The sequence below is a fragment of the Cydia strobilella genome, chromosome 2 (genome assembly GCF_947568885.1).
Source record: "Cydia strobilella chromosome 2, ilCydStro3.1, whole genome shotgun sequence".
NCBI classification, from domain to species: Eukaryota; Metazoa; Arthropoda; class Insecta; order Lepidoptera; family Tortricidae; genus Cydia; species Cydia strobilella.
In genome coordinates, this window is record NC_086042.1 from 15,230,649 (window position 1) to 15,247,403 (window position 16,755).

General features: G+C 36.1%; 1 protein-coding gene across 1 annotated transcript in view; it reads left to right on the top strand.

The window, feature by feature from the left end:
• Positions 1 to 16,755, top strand: part of LOC134752406 (cuticlin-1) — a 117,838-nt gene that overhangs the window by 42,183 nt on the left and 58,900 nt on the right. The window contains exon 3 of the mRNA XM_063688120.1: positions 4,840 to 4,915. Coding sequence (XP_063544190.1) covers positions 4,840 to 4,915 — 76 coding nt within the window. The remainder of the gene's footprint in view (positions 1 to 4,839; positions 4,916 to 16,755) is intronic.

The following is a 16,755-nucleotide window of genomic DNA, read 5'->3' on the forward strand; positions in this document are numbered from 1 at the left end:
AATAGTCATGAAGAACGCTAACCCAAACACATTGAGTGTATTTTTTAAATATTTTTTTTATTAATTATGGTAAATGCCCAATATAAAGAGGGGGCAAAATTTCAAAGTCTAGGTCTAGGTCGAGTGGGATATCATTTGTAAGAGCTCAAACTTTTCATAGTAAAAAAAAAAATTACTTATGAAGGAAAATGTTTCAAAAAAATACAACCCTTATCTCCGAAGTTTACCAACCAAACATTATGAAATTTTTACACAATAATAACATTATCATAAATATTACAGGAAAAATATAATCACACCTCTATCTTGAATATTTTTTTTAATTATAAAAAAACATTTTGTAATTTAATTTGCAATTTAAGCGCTTTAGGTGTTCATTATAGTTGACATATCTATGAGATAACACTAAAACCACCTTCTTTCAAATAAAACAAAAACTGTTGAAATCGGTTCACATGATAAAGAATTATCCCAGAAAACCAACATACATACAGGTCGCGTAAATTAGTTAGCCAATTTGCCGATAGATGGGGCTATACACAATTACGCTTATCACTTATGATAGTTATGATTCTGGTCAAAAGTCTTTAGTGATTATAGTTACATAGAAAATTTAAAGTTTGTACGGAACCCTCGGTGCGCGAGTTAAACGAACTCGCACTTGACCGGTTTTTATTACTACCTTGGCGTTTACAAACTTTAATCCCAGTATAAAGAAACAATATACCTAGGTACTAATAAACATTCGAATAGTTTCACGATTACTCTCTAATCGAGCAGTTTTAAATTAAGTGTTTTCCCACCGACTTGGGACGATTTATGTCGAGACGAGATATTGCTTATTGCCCTTGTTTATTTTTCCTAATCGATGGTATGCTTTTAGTTTTAACACCTGGCCTTTGGTAGGATACCTAGTATGTGGTAGGATAATTTTACGACTTTTATTGAACAAAAATATTGAAAGTTGCATTTTCATGTAATTCGTCAATCTCATCATAGGTAAAACTGCAAGTTCTTTTTCCCCTCACTAGCTCGGAAAGCCGTCTTTTATCCTTTAAAACAAGCGGGGAAAAATGCATTTTATCCACTAGTGGGGAAAGTAATTTGACCTTGGATGGAGCGTGTTTGAATAGCATTTGACAGATAACAAAACGTAAAACGCTCATAATAATGGTTCGTTCCATATTAATTATCATTAAATAAATGGTTTCAGAATTTAATAAAAAAAATACCAAATTTAGCTTTATTTATTATGACTTAATGATTTTAATTAAGTCATAAACCTTAAATTCCATAAGAAAATTTGTTTTTTTAAATGATGTTGAATGTTATTCTGAACGCACAAGTTGAGTCGATGCAATTTCAAAACGCATCATCAAAAATGTCAACATTGTCAACAAAAATTATCTCACCGACTCCGACACGACAACTTCCAGTTTTCTGTTATAATATCGTATTATCGTAAAAAAATGAGTGATTCCAGTGATGAAGATGATCTAACGCCTGTGGATGTTGCACTTTCCTCGCTATAGTGAGGGGAAAAGTTTTGTGTTACACACGGGTGCAAATGTATTTTACACTCGCTACGCTCAGGATTCTATTTTTGCTTCGCTCGTGGTTCAACTATAGAATCCTTTCGCTTGCTCGTGTTTCAATTCCACACTCGCGGGTAAAATACAACTTTGCACCCTTGTATAACAAATAACTATTGATTGGATATAATTTATGAAAATATCTCTTTCTGTATAATATAAATTGATACAAATAAGAAGATGAGCTATTATTGATACTGATTGTACCCACCTACATAGGTAATGTTTATTTTATTTAAGAAGGAACAAGTGCGGAAGGTGTTTTTAGATTTAAGACTCCAAAACAGAGAATATTTTAATTCGTGTGAAAGCGATATTGATATGGGCATCGGTTCAAACTGGCTTCCTATGATTGTTTGCATTTATAAATAACATTTTCACTTATGTAAATCTAACGAGTCAATAACTCCTTAGAACTCCTATTACCAGGAATACGCACAGCTAAATGCGTCAATTTGACATCGATTTGATTAACGTTAATATGGAGATGACCGACATAATATACATTTTTGTTTGGGAAAACCGTCGTAGGGCAAGAACTCTCGTATTTGTACACGTACTTTGCTCAAACACACAGGCCAATTCGGATGTACACTGATATCAGAATGACATCTAAATTATGTCATTCAGATATAGTGCATTTTGCTCGTACTTGTCCGTACATGTATTGGCGCGAGCGTCAGGCACGATAACTAAATGATATCAATCTGATGTCAGTGTACCTTCTAATTGGCCTGTCAGTCAGAAAGGAAGAGCTCCTGCATGGTCGCATTTTTATCACCTGCCATGCCATGCGTCACTTTCGCACTTACATATTTGTTAGAACGTGACAGGCATGGTGACAAATGATAAAGAGCCAACCATCTTAGCCCTACTGCTCGCTCCTGCTCTACCGACCTTCTGTAAGTCGAGTATGTGTACCAACTAGGGCATGGTCACGGGAATTCCCGGGAATTTTGTAGTCTCAAAAGAACCGGTACTGAAGACCCGGAACCGGGAATTCCCGGTTCTTTTCGAAATATTCGATTTATTTATTTTTTCAATTTATTTCTGTCCGTTTTGCGATAATAACGCATTTAGTATTTAATGAATTCGCAATGTTGCATCTGCAAAGATCAACATGACTGTATTGCGAGCGTAAAACATCTTCCTTTTCTAACTCATACCAGAATTTATCCTATTTTATTCATTCGCACCTGGTGACCGAGAGATAAGATAACGACTCGTGCCATTTCACGCATTATTTTTTAGCAATTGTTTTAGTTGGACAGAAACATTCATGTTAAACGGTCGTTCGTTTGTGTTTTATAGAATCGTGAATGGTTACGACTTACGGATTACGACGAAAAAGGCATACGATAGAGTCCCCCGTAAGGGTCTATGGTGGTCTATGAGAGAGAAAGGAATGCCAGAGAAGTATGTGCGGCTTGTTCAGGCGATGTATGATAGAGCCAGTACCTACTCACGTCAGGTCTGAAGCTGGAGTAACCGACAAGTTCAATGTGGCGGTAGGTTTACACCAGGGATCGGCTTTAAATCCATATTTGTTACTCCTGGTTATGGATGCTCTGACATCGAACATACAGGAGGAGGCACCCTGGTGTATGCTGTTTGCCGATGACATTGTTCTTGTCGGAGATAATACACTTGAGGTCCAGAGCAGGCTGGTAAAATGGCAAGAAAAGCTGGAAAGTGTGGGACTGAAAATAAGCAGAGCCAAAACGGAGCACATGTTCTGCGATTTCGGTGGTCTATCCAGTTTTTCCCATATTGCCTTAGATGGTGTATCCCTACCAGTCTGCTCCGACTTCCGGTACCTTGGGTCATTGATCCAGAGCGACGGACGCATCGACCGTGACGTGAAAAATAGAATAAATGCGGGATGGATGAAATGGCGACAGGTCTCTGGAACAACTTGCGATCCACGAATGCCTCTTAAACTTAAGGGGAAAATTTACAGGACGATCGTGAGACCTGTTGTAATGTATGGATCAGAATGCTGGGCGACGAAAGTGACGGATGAAAGAAGAGTGCACGCAGCGGAAATGAGAATGTTGAGATGGATGTGTGGAGTGACGAGAAAGGATCGGATTAAGAATGAGTATATTAGGGGAAGTTTGAAAGTAGCACCAGTAACGGAGAAGATAAGAAGTAGTAGGTTAGCGTGGTATGGGCATGTGATGAGGAGGGATGAATGCCATATAGGCAAAATAATGTTAGGGATGAATATTGATGGACGGAGAGCGTATGGTAGACCCAAAAAGCAATGGATGGATTGTGTGAAAGAGGATATGAGAAAGAAAGGAGTGCTGAGGTGACGAAAGATAGAGGAGAATGGAAGAGAAAAACATGTTGTGCCGACCCCACATAACGTGGGATAAGGGCAGGAAGAAGAAGACTAATTATTTATACCTTACATAACTGATTCATAAAGTTTTATTGGGTTTCCATCATTATATAAGCAATTAAAAAAAAAGAATTAAAATTACTAAGAACCGGGAAGAACCGGGATTCCCGGTTCCAGTCCCGCCCGGAACCGGGAAATGAAATTCTTGGAACCGGAACCGGTACTGCATGCCCTAGTACCAACGCATGAGTTGGTAGCGACGAAAGAGTTTTACTTTAAGTTTAAAATTGTTTATTATTTTCTAACATATTTTAGGTAAAGTACTTAACATAAATTTTATTTGTTTTAGTGTAGGTGATTAATAAAATAAATAGATCTACGTTCAATAGTAAAAAACCTACGTACCTACATACAAACATACTAGCGACCCGCCCCGGCTTCGCACGGGTTACACAAAACCTTAACAAATTATACACCTAATCCTCTATTGATAGGTGATAACCGCATGAAAATCCGTTCAGTAGTTTTTGAGTTTATCGCGAACATACACACAAACAGACAGACGCGGCGGGGGTCTTTGTTTTATAAGGTATAGTGATAGTGACAATAATAAGAGTTTTTTCGATATTCCTGATTTACATATATAAAAAAAAATATATATATAAATATTAAAATGCTTTATTTCATCTTCTGTAGAGGATAATTAAAAAACAAACAACACGATGTAAAAACTAATCGATGCCAAAATATCTGTCGGCTGTAGCCGTCGTGGCGTCCATGGCACGACTTTTTGATGTCGGCCACAACTGACTGTGGCGGTCAAAAGGTTAATGTTATACATCTTTTGAGGACCTCATATTCAACAATAACATAATACATAGCAATATTTTTTTGTTTCAGGTCCAAAATGGCATCAGATGTTGCGTCTCATATACCGAGGACGACATTTGTTTGGTTAATTTTTACATTGGTTAATGTAAGTATGTCAACTAATTTAAACTTTTGTGTAATACATAAAATCCCTACATTTCATTATTTAGTAAACCCTACAAGCCTTGAATATTATGAAATTTTAAGGTGCCAAACTATCTAGTTTTAATTATAAGAAAAATGGGTTTGTTTTTCGTGCTCAGCCCGTGCTAGACAATTTTGAAGGCAAATGTTTGGCACCTTAAAATTTCATAATATTATAGGTATTTACTATTATCTACGTTTTACTGACTATACAACAACAGCTATCGTAACATCATTGAACTATCAATCGGTTATCGCCCCGCAAAAACTAATAATCAGTGTGGGTTACACATATTGTGGTAACATGACTGATGAGTTTCGTACTAGTAGGTACTTAACTCTGTATGTATAATGAAGTTGAATATAAAAATGTTGGATTATTGTTGAAGATTATTTTCAAACTTTACAACATTATTTTCAAACTATTTAAAGCTATTTCACTTATCAAAACGGACTTTGAGGTCAAAACTATTTCGAAATGCGAGATTGCAATGTTTTAAGGGTTCCGTACCCCAGGGGGAAAACGGGACCCTATTACTAAGACTCCTCTGTCCGTCTTTCTGTCCGTCCGTCTGTTTGTCATCAGGCTTCATCTCATAAACCGTGATAGCTAGACAGTTGAAATTTTCACAGATGATGTATTTCTGTTGCCGCTATAACAACAAATACTAAGAATAGAATAAAATAAATATTTAAGTTGGGCTCCCATACAACAAACATGACTTTTTGCCGTTTTTTGCGTAATGTTACGGAACCCTTCGTACGCGAGTCCGACTCGCACTTGGCCGGTTTTTTCTCTTACTGTTTAATAAGTAGCGTAGAGTCATCAAATTAAATTAAAATACAAATTACATTTCACCATTCGTCGTACTTCTTAAAAGTTAACTGCACTATAATATTTAATACAAAGTACAAAATTAAATATAATTAGCATTTTATTTAGAGATTGTAAAAGGTTTCATAATATATATAAATGTCAATCAATACTCGCCACTTACAAAATTTGGCTAAAATAATAAGGGAAAGTTTTATAAAAAGTTCTAAGTAAATTGTTAGGGTTGCCCTTATAAAGGGCTAGCTTTATTGTTTGGTAAGTTTTTTGGTCAGGGATAGTCAAATGAATGGGCTAGGCTAGCAGTTCGAACTAGTAAGCCTTTTTCTGGGTTAGCCATCTTAAAGGGACGCCCATTGAAAGGCTTTTAACGAGGAAAGGGTTATGACGGTCCGTGCGCGTATATTTTGTTAACATTTCCTTTTCCCATTTTTCGTGATATTATAATTATTTGTACTGTCAGCAAAACCATTAGTTTAGCACCGCTGCATACAAATAATTATGTATGTAGGTGTGCTAAGCTAATTAGGTTTTATGCTGACTTTACTAATAAGAGATTTAATATTAACAGTCAATAAAGTTTAACATCGTGAGAGGTTAAGCAAACTTAACACGTAATATAGCAAAAAATTTCATTATTTTATGATAATGGAGATGGAGATGATACGAACCATTGTTGTACCGATAGTTAAAAACAAAACTGGTGACATTTCGGACAAAAATAATTATAGACCTATATCGCTAGCAACTGTTCTTGCAAAGGTTTTTGACGGTGTGCTGGATGCGCACTTGAGTAAATACATAAAACTGCATGATAATCAGTTTGGATTTAGGTCTGGTTTATCAACAGAAAGTGCCATTTTAGGTTTAAAGCACACTGTTCACTATTATACGAAACGGAAAACCGATGTTTATGCTTGTTTCCTCGACCTTTCGAAGGCGTTTGACCTGGTCTCCTACGACATACTGTGGAACAAACTAAATGAGGTTCATGTCCCGCCAGAGATTGTTAATTTATTAAAATACTGGTATGGAGGCCAGGTCAACCAAGTTCGATGGGCAGGGGCATTGTCGACACCATACAGACAGGAGTGCGGCGTGAGGCAGGGAGGGTTGACCTCGCCGGTTCTTTTCAACTTGTATGTGGACGGACTGGTGGGTGCGCTCGGTAACACGCATGTCGGCTGTCATGTGGACGGTGTATGCGTAAACAATATCAGCTACGCGGATGACATGGTGTTGCTGAGCGCATCCATCTGTGGCCTGAGGAAACTCGTCAGTATTTGTGAAAGGTATGCGAAGGATCACGGGTTACTATACAATAGTAAAAAAAGCGAGGTCATGGTCTTTGGGGCCGGCTGTAAGATCCCAGATCACATGCCCCCAGTTACATTGAATGGTACACCTCTACAGAGAGTAAATCAGTTGAAATACCTAGGGCATCTGGTAACGGCCGACCTCAGGGATAATGAGGACGTTGAAAGGGAAAGGAGGGCATTGTCACGAAGAGCAAACATGATTGCCCGCAGGTTTGCACGATGTTCACGTGACGTAAAACTTACACTTTTTAGAGCGTACTGTACAAGTTTTTACACGTGCAGCCTGTGGGCTAGATTCACCAAGACTGGTTACAATGCCCTCCGAGTACAATACAACAACGCATTTAGGGTACTGTTGGGGCTGCCTCGACACTGTAGTGCATCAGGGATGTTTGCAGAAGCACACGTAGATTGTTTTTATGCAACAATGCGTAAAAGATGTGCCTCCCTGGTGCGCAGGGTGAGGGCCAGCACCAACAGTATCCTGAAAATGATCTCGAGCAGACTGGACTGTCCGTACATGAATCGGTGCTGCACAGTCGCAAGTGGAGGTGTTCAGCGGTGATCCATGAACGGACAATAATAATATAATGTAATGTAATTTAATTTTCAATTTAATTTTAATTGTTATTTTATTGTATTATAAACCTACTAACCTTAGTTATAAGTAAAACAAAATATGTAACTAACAATATGTGGATCCTGGTTATCTAAATAAAGAACTTTTAATAATAATAATAATAATAAAATAAAATAAGAAATTGCCACTTTTATGTTACCTATTTATTTTTACAGAAAAATTAATAGTTCAACATCATAACTTCCTCTTGGTCGCTGATTCTAAATCGATATGTTATGGCTCCTCTACAGCTATGCGGTGGAATGAGATAGCAATATCACTTGCTTCCTTTAACGCATAAATGCGTACCTTGGACTGGCCTACGCTGGGCCATCGTGTAGAGGAGCCATTAAACATACAATTTTTTTTAAAGAATAGTGTTGATTTTAAGAATAGCGTCTGTTTCGGCGAATATGTATGTATATTTAAAGTAGACAATTCCAGACAGTCTATTTTTTATAACCTTATTAAAAGGTACGATACTTATATTAGATTTTCCACGTAACTTGTTGCACGCATAACATTCTGCATATAAATTTCACTTGTCAATTTGTAAACAACTTGGTTCACGCAGTTTATGCGAAGCAAATTCAATGAACCCACTTATAAGATGACTAAACATTCAACCAAGCGGGTCACTACAAACCGGATCCATGTTAGAAAACGTCAAATTCCTCTGTATTAATTCTGAATCTCAAAATTGCATTCCGCTAGGCTCCGTATCATACAAAAACCCGTCTTAGAATAGTGTAAGTGTGTTGAGTAAGCAGAAACGAATCTCCGTTCCGTCCTTGGGGAGGTCGGGTTGGCAGCCCAACCGATGTGAAAAGCTGTCGGTTCAAAGCTAGGTGCTTTGAATTGAGGTCTTGCTCGTTTGGTCGGTTGTCGCGCAGCGTCCGTTCCATTTGAGCTGGTGGCTGCGAACGTCCGCTAACACACATAGCGTACATATCGCACGCTTGCAACTGGACCGCGAGGGGAAAAAACAAACGGATGGATGCTGTACGGTTAGCAGTGTTGACTTCTGAGTTGTACTTGATTTTTAAACAGGAAGTAAAACTTGAATTAGTCTATAAAAAAATATTTTACCTGTTTTTGTCTTTAAATTAAGTATCATATAATTACAATGCTCAATCTAATCTTATTGGATAGATTTTGTAGATGTGAAAAATCATTTATCATTATATATTATATTAATCATTATATGGCCTGTGTTGCGGGACTTTAACGGCGTCTTGACAAAATGTATTTCTTAAATATGACGTCAAGATTTCATTTCATTTTCATTTCATTTCTTCTCTTCAATTTCCTTGTTGAATCGTCTCTCCTGCTGTCGTTACGTAACGGATCCCGCCTGACTTTACAGTACAATTCAATGAATTATTGAAAAGTACTTGCTTAGTTTTAGCGCGTGCGCGAACTCATGTGTGGGACGAGTGTACTTAGGCTTTAGATGCTCATCTAGATATTTATAACAGTATAGGATAACAATGCTGGTGCCATATTATAGTATTTTTCACATACCTTAGGTACGGATCTCGATTCATTACTGTTCAGTTGATAAGCTAACCATCTTTCATCCTGTGTCAATGCAATTAACTAAAAGAGAAAAGAGTTTATTGAATCATGTGTCGTTAATTTTGCGTTCGTTCATACCATGGAGACTATATAAAGGAGCCAAATCTCTATGTATGAAAAGTGTCCATCAAAAAACAGTAATGAGGCAGCGCCACCATACACCGAAATACTACCAAAAACAACCTACGTAATTTGGTCGGGTTATTTGTTGCCTTATATGGTTCATGTTATACTCATGTCCCAGAGCCTAACTAGCGCCACCGGAGAGATTAGGAACTATTATTTAAAGCTGAAAGCGGTCACTTTTGCAACAATTCTGCCATAAGATATTGGCATCCTTTCTATACCATCCATAGTTCATACAGTCCATTTGCAGCCCATAGACAATTTTTCTAAACTAAAGTAATCATATTATTTGAAAAGAAAGAAAACAATTGTTTCAATGCGTTGGCCATTTAATCATCTCATCAGTCATCACTGACAATAAACGTCAAAGTTTATTATTATTTTCTATTATCCCAAAAATTACAGAAGGTCTGCTTTCCGACTTATGAGCAATGACCTTTTATTAATAATTAGACGCGTGACTTTCATAGTTGACAAAACTAAAATGCAGGCAATATTTAGTAGATGATTGTGACAATCTTGACACATTGGCGTCAGCCGTACGACTTACACAATATAGGTTCAGGAACCTATATTTGATGGCTCAATCAAGCGCCTGGTGCCATATCTACCTCCCTTTATTTACATCCATGCTTATGAGTACCCTACACTGCTCGATTCTGGGTATCTTATTTTGTAAGCTTGTTTATGAGCAGTTTATGTTTCCATAATGTAATGTATTGTTTTTAGTTAACATTGTGTCAGGCATACAGTAATCTCTGTAACAAAAGGTCTGTCAGGTGTCATGTAAATAATTAATCATTTCCTTCAATAGAAATGTTACTGTAAAAACTCTTGGTTCAAATTGTTTTTAAAATTCATCCTAAATAAATGCCCCAAAATTGCCTAATGTAAAACCTGCATTAAATACAAAAAATATAAAAGAACTCGAAATCCTTATTTTATACTTTTATATATGTCAACAAAACTACTAGCTTACTAAACTATTGGCCCGCCTGCATACACATAGAAATGTATGTACGAATTCGTAGCATTAAATTTTATTAAATTAATACAAATAGGTTTTTGTTAGCTTTCATCATTACGGATATTAATGGTATAAACAACTCTATATGATATGTTACATCGAGGCGCGCGCGCGGCCGCGTCGAGTGGGTACGGCTTGTACAATAGCTACTCATTTTTAATTACTCAAACCTACCTCTTTATAGTAATTACCAACCCAGTTTTACGATTTATGTGTTTTTTTATTTATAGTTATGTATGTTAAAGTTGTTTGTGGAAAACATAAGGATGTTACCGCTAAAGATTCCAAGCATGTTAACTCGTCAGCCCTGCGGCTACTGTCACGCCGCTCTCGGACAATACACGTCCTGCCGCATGTAATGGCTGTGAAAGCCGTGTGAACCCAAATGCATGGGAGCCATTGTGGTTGTCACGTACGATCGACTCAATTACCTGTGGCTAATTACCCACCAACCTACATTAGATCTGCTCGTGGTTTCCTTCAGCAAATTGTGGCAAATTGACGAGGTTTGCTCAGTTAATGCACTGTTTGTATTGTGGTCATGGGAATTATGATTATTCCCAGCGAAAGGTGTTGAGAGCAATTGGAGGAGTTCAATTTTAATCGGTGATATAAATGACGTATTCAAATATTTTCCACGATTTGGTTTTCAAATGCGTTAATTACTTACGTTGGCGCGGTACTGTGCCAGCATTCTGTTTGTATTGATCTAATACAATACGAGTCCTATTTCAGACACGTTGTTCTCGCTTAGTTCCGATTTAGCAAAAACATACATATGCAAACCAACGATTCATAAATTCTAGTCGTAAACTATGGATACGAAGTCACTAATTAATTTGGTAATGGCTTAAGGAAATGACAACATGCCTATACGAATGACCCTTTTCTAGGACTACATATTTAAATATTAATTGCCAGGTACGGTTATATGTTACAAAATATCTATTATGTGCCTGCAGACAGCTACCTATAGTGTTGACTAATAATTTGCAACACTAAACTCCCCGAGTAAATTTGCGTTATTCCTTTGAAACTCCGATTAGCATGTGACACGCGATCAGTAAGCTTTCTCTGAGTGCTCTTTACATCTTTACAATTACTAAGATTGTTAGTACATTCCTCTCAGAGGTCACTAGTTTATAGGTTGCAAATGCAACAGGACTCGGTAATTTGCGGTGCATTTCCCATGAATAATGTATAAGAAGTTGTTCTGAGCAACAATCACTATCTCAACAGGCACTATCTAGTGCCTATTTACGTGAGGAGAATGAGGGATCAGTAACGGTCACCAAACCGAGTATCCACGGATACTGTTGAATATGCACATCGGATGACGCCTCGTCGTGGAATGTTAACGGTAGTTACATCTACAATGAAATCTCTCGATACATCGGTTCAGTTTCAGCTAATGAAAGTGATAGCGATCCGGTTTGTATAGATTATTTGCATCAGATCCCATATTAACTTTTTAGTGTGTTGCTAGGACTCATAGTTTCCAAATGACGGGTCAAGAAAATTTTTTGGCGAGTAATGTTACTCTGCCATATTGTTATATGAAAACTTAAGACGTATGAACCAAACAAAAACTCAGCAAGCTTCGTGGCCTAAACACGGTACTGGACTAAAAAGCTCGCTATTAAATATATCACGATTGTATACAATAATACCTACTATTGAAAACTATATAAGTTCGAAAAATATACCTTAGAGACAACTATTATAGAGAGTTTAATGAAAGATTGGTTAGATCTGACGTACGTAACCGTACGTTCCTAGTTATAGTTATATTAATTAAACCATTGTACGCTACGCCATTCCCTTGAATTCATCGTAAAACTACCGCAATGGCTTTTAAACGCCTTTATCGACTCGAGGCAATAATAGATTTTGTAACATTTTTTGAGCAAAAGAAAAATACGTAATCTAAGTTAAAAATAAATAATAATATATCTCCGAACTTACGAAACTTTACTGAAGCGCCTGAAGCCACGCACCAGACTCTAGCCTCGACACTGCGTTGAGTCTCGCAGTGATGGGAGAGCCCAGAAGATTGAAGGTTCGAGGTCCTGAGTCCGGGGAGTAATTCATAAAACGGAGGCAAATAAAGGCGAGTTTTGGCGCCGCAAGGAAATAATTTGCATTTGTCCGAGTTCACCTCTAGTCCCAGCTCTCGAAAACGTGGAAGCATGCACATTGTATTTATTATATTATTGGTTGATTAACCATATTTTATTGCACCGAAACATTAAATCTTAAGTAGAAGCTGTTCGTTATCATAGCTAACATAGGTAGGTACTATAACAATTTAATTCATTTATCTCGCTTGTTTATGCTTCCCTTCGAGGGTGATTTTATCAAACGTCCTTGCACCTTGCGCTTAGTTTATACAACTTCAATATTGAATTACATTGTAGATAACATAACAACTTGGTAAGATAGTTCGGAATAATTTAACTTATTCTGATTAAACAAGCTTGTCTAAGTTTCTTGGATTCATATGAACGGATAAAAATTAAAATTAATATATACTCGTATTATGTAGATAGGTACTACCTAGGTTGAATTTCGAACTAGCAACATTACCTACAGCTACACGATCAAATAAAGTTCAAAAATTTAGAAAATAGAAAATAGAAATAGGTACCATAAACCGGGCTATTAGACATATTCGCCTTAATCAAAAACGTGGACAGTGCCCTAGCAATATATACATTTTGACCGCTTATTTATACTCTGGAAGAGATAATTTTTTGACATTGTTAATATTTTGACAAGTCCGTTAACTCTCAGAATGACATTAGTTTTTCGGGTAAAATCGGACGTAATCGCGTAATAGAAAATGACAGTGTCTTACTGATTTAGTTGCAATCCAACACCCAAAGAGTGCAGTCGTCTTTTCAGCCTTAAACTATATAGAGTAGTTAATACCACCATAACACTAATCACAATTTTCCAATTGTATAATTTTACCATATGAATTGAAATATGTGACTGGTATTATCAACTCTATATAACTTCCGCCAGAAGTGACGGTGTCACGTTCTGTTTTTCAAATTTGTTTTCGAATTTCAAATTCTGATTCTATTTTATTTAGATTATAACAAAAAGTCAAATCGCAATATAGTCATCAACCGAATATTAAGCATGTCATTAAATTAGGGCTTATTTTACATTGAGACAATAGATATCCTTACCTTTTTGCGGTAAGTTTAAAACTTTTTGTGAGTTAATAAGAAAGCAGAACAGCACTGCAGTATCACCTTCACGTGTTACCGCCGATACCCGATGTATCTTTCTAAAATCCGAAGGTCATTCTCAGAGTTAAAGGACTGTAGGTAATTTTTTGACATTGTATTTAGTATTATTATATTCTCTGACATTTTATTTCACTGTATTTGATTTTTAATTTTTTATTTGTTATGATTTGTTTAATTGTTTTTATATATTACTTAATCATTTCACTGAATTATTATCTTTTACAAATTGACGATCTATTTGTGAGTTCATGTTATTTAGACACATTGTGACATTGTAAAATATCATGTAATTTACAATAAGAAATACATTAATATATCTATCTATCATTGGCATGATACAAGTAAATTATATTTTCTCAAACATGCTATGTAATATTGATATTACGTTCTTTATATTAGGCTGGGAAGTATCACGACTCCGGCGCGGCTAGACGAGGGGCCTGTAATGAAATTTCATACAAAGTTGCAGGCCTAGGCCGGGAAGTGCCTCTTTTTTAATTTCCATTTCACATATATTTGTGACACAGCATAATGGCATTCAGCCAAAAAAAAACTATAACCAATATTTGCTTATGGTTCGGAATGACGTTCTGCCAATACCCCTTTAAAAAAAACAATAAACGATAATTAATATATTTTGCAGTTTTACAAAAATATATAAATAAAACACTAACAAATTCCAATAATATTGAATTGCAAATTTACCTACAAATACAGATTTAAAATATAGTTGGTCAAACCAGTTTGTCAGTAAAAAAGAACAAAAAAACTATACTCATCCTTTTCTTTTGGGTGCTAGTACCAGTGTAAGACAAAGATAGTATGATTATCTCTGTCTATGTTTGAAATGAAACAGTCCTTTGATAACCTATATTTCATTTAAATATTAGCGGTAAAAATGTCTATTCAAACACGCGTTGGTGTTTTTTTAATCGTTTTGGAGGTAAAGTTGAACATTTTTCATTGTGTATCTGTAATTCTATTTTATTGGATTTATTGTGCGTTGTTTATTGTATAATATGAGTTCCGACGAAAATATTAAATGAATACCTGTTACTTATACTCCATGTTTAAGGCAACGATGTATGTGAAGCATAATATCAACATAAAAAACGATGTAATCTTAGTTATGTGGCTAAAACTACAGTCAGAAGGATGCAAGGCGAAAAATCAAAGATTCATAAATATACCTTTGAACATTTGTGTAATAAATTGATTAACTACATGTGTAAAATATACGACACGTGTGATAAAGATAGGTACAGGTGGTAGTTATATTTTGTGCCTAGTTTACTTTTAGTTTCTTTAGAATTAAAACTTTGATTTCGTGGAGATTTCTTTATTTATTTCATTGCATGTTTGAGAAAAGCACTATACATACATCGGCGTGAAAAGGGGTTGTCGGCCTCATAACTATCCGGCCTCACTACGTTCGGCCGTATATATGCATTCGGCCGGCAACCCCTTACTTCCCGGCCTCTGTAGTAATGTACTATTTTGTTTGACTAGCTAATCATTTATCTTAAAAGAAAGTACATTAAATGACATTTTATGTTATGGTAGCACGAGTTAAGATCATTAGTATCATTACTATTCACGTTTCATAACACCGTTAATGGTAGTTTGTTTCCGTATTCACTTATAAAAATGTTCAACGAATTGCGCTTTCGATGGATTTTGATGCTTTTATAACAGATATTCTGTTATTATATGTATATATTAGATGAAATAGGTTTCATATTAAAGAATAAGTGACCAACCCTCCGTGGGCCGAGGCCGGAATCAAACCGGCGTGTTCAGCTTACGCGGCTAACTTCTAACCACTACCGAGAGTTCCGAGCGACTGGGTGACCTTGGTCACTATTTCTTTAAGTAGTTGTTGTTTTGGTAGTAGAACTTATTTTTAGTTTAAATTACATTAGGGTAGGTACCTAACGTAGGATTGAACCAACGAGTTTTTTTCAATAAATCCTTTTTACAATAAATACTGATTAAATAAGAGGTATTTCGGGATCCTGTCAGCACTGCATTTGTATAGCGTACCCATGGTTACTAATATTTAGGTAGTTACAAGGAATTACACTCTACTGCAGTGGGTAAATGTAAGCTGGCTCATGAATGAGTTTTTTTCATTTTACAGTCTGACGTTTCAACTATTTACATAGATACAAATAAACCGTTTAAGTATAAGCTAACTTTGCACCGATTTGAACAGAAAAAAGTGAGAGAGTGTCATTATTAATGTCATAATTTTGATATTAATGATGACATTGCCACACATTGTTATTATGCTATGTAGAGTTAGCTTGGCCCGACTCTAGGTATGTATTTATTATACCGTATGTACATACATCTGAACTATTAGACAGCAGCTGCAGCAGTGGCCTCGTTGATAGTCGTTGCTCGATCATACTTACACAGGTAGATACCAATAAATACACCTAATAAACTGCGGGCTCGCCATTACGAGGTTCTTCGTTGTATGATAATTAGTTACAATATAGAACTTTGTAGAAAATGCCGTAGGCACTTTTGCTATGAGCAAATCGTAGTGCGTGTCTCGCACGCCTACTCTACTGTCTATGAATATACTGTGCCAGAAGCGAAGACTTACATTTATTTATTTAATTTTCTGTAATTTATATGTGGTCTCTTAACGTGTACCTATAATTAGTTTTAATGGTATCGCGTAGGCTGTACTTACTGTTCTTATTATCTTTGAACTATACGTTTTTTGTTCGCTCTTAATACTGTTTTTGCAATAATGTTTTAATTGAAGATTTTGATTAATTATTACTTCGACCGAAGTATTAAAGAAAGATTACATAATAAATAATTATCAACAGTAACAAAAAAAAGCAAATCTTTTTCACGTGTAGCCGTGAAAACAACAATAACTAACAGTACAAAAAAATATAGCAACGAAACTCCATAACATTAACTTGGGGGCCCTATGTGATTATCAAACCAATATAACGATAAACAGCTGTTCAGACGACGCTAACGTGTAATTTACCCGCGATACTATGTCAGCCGCATAA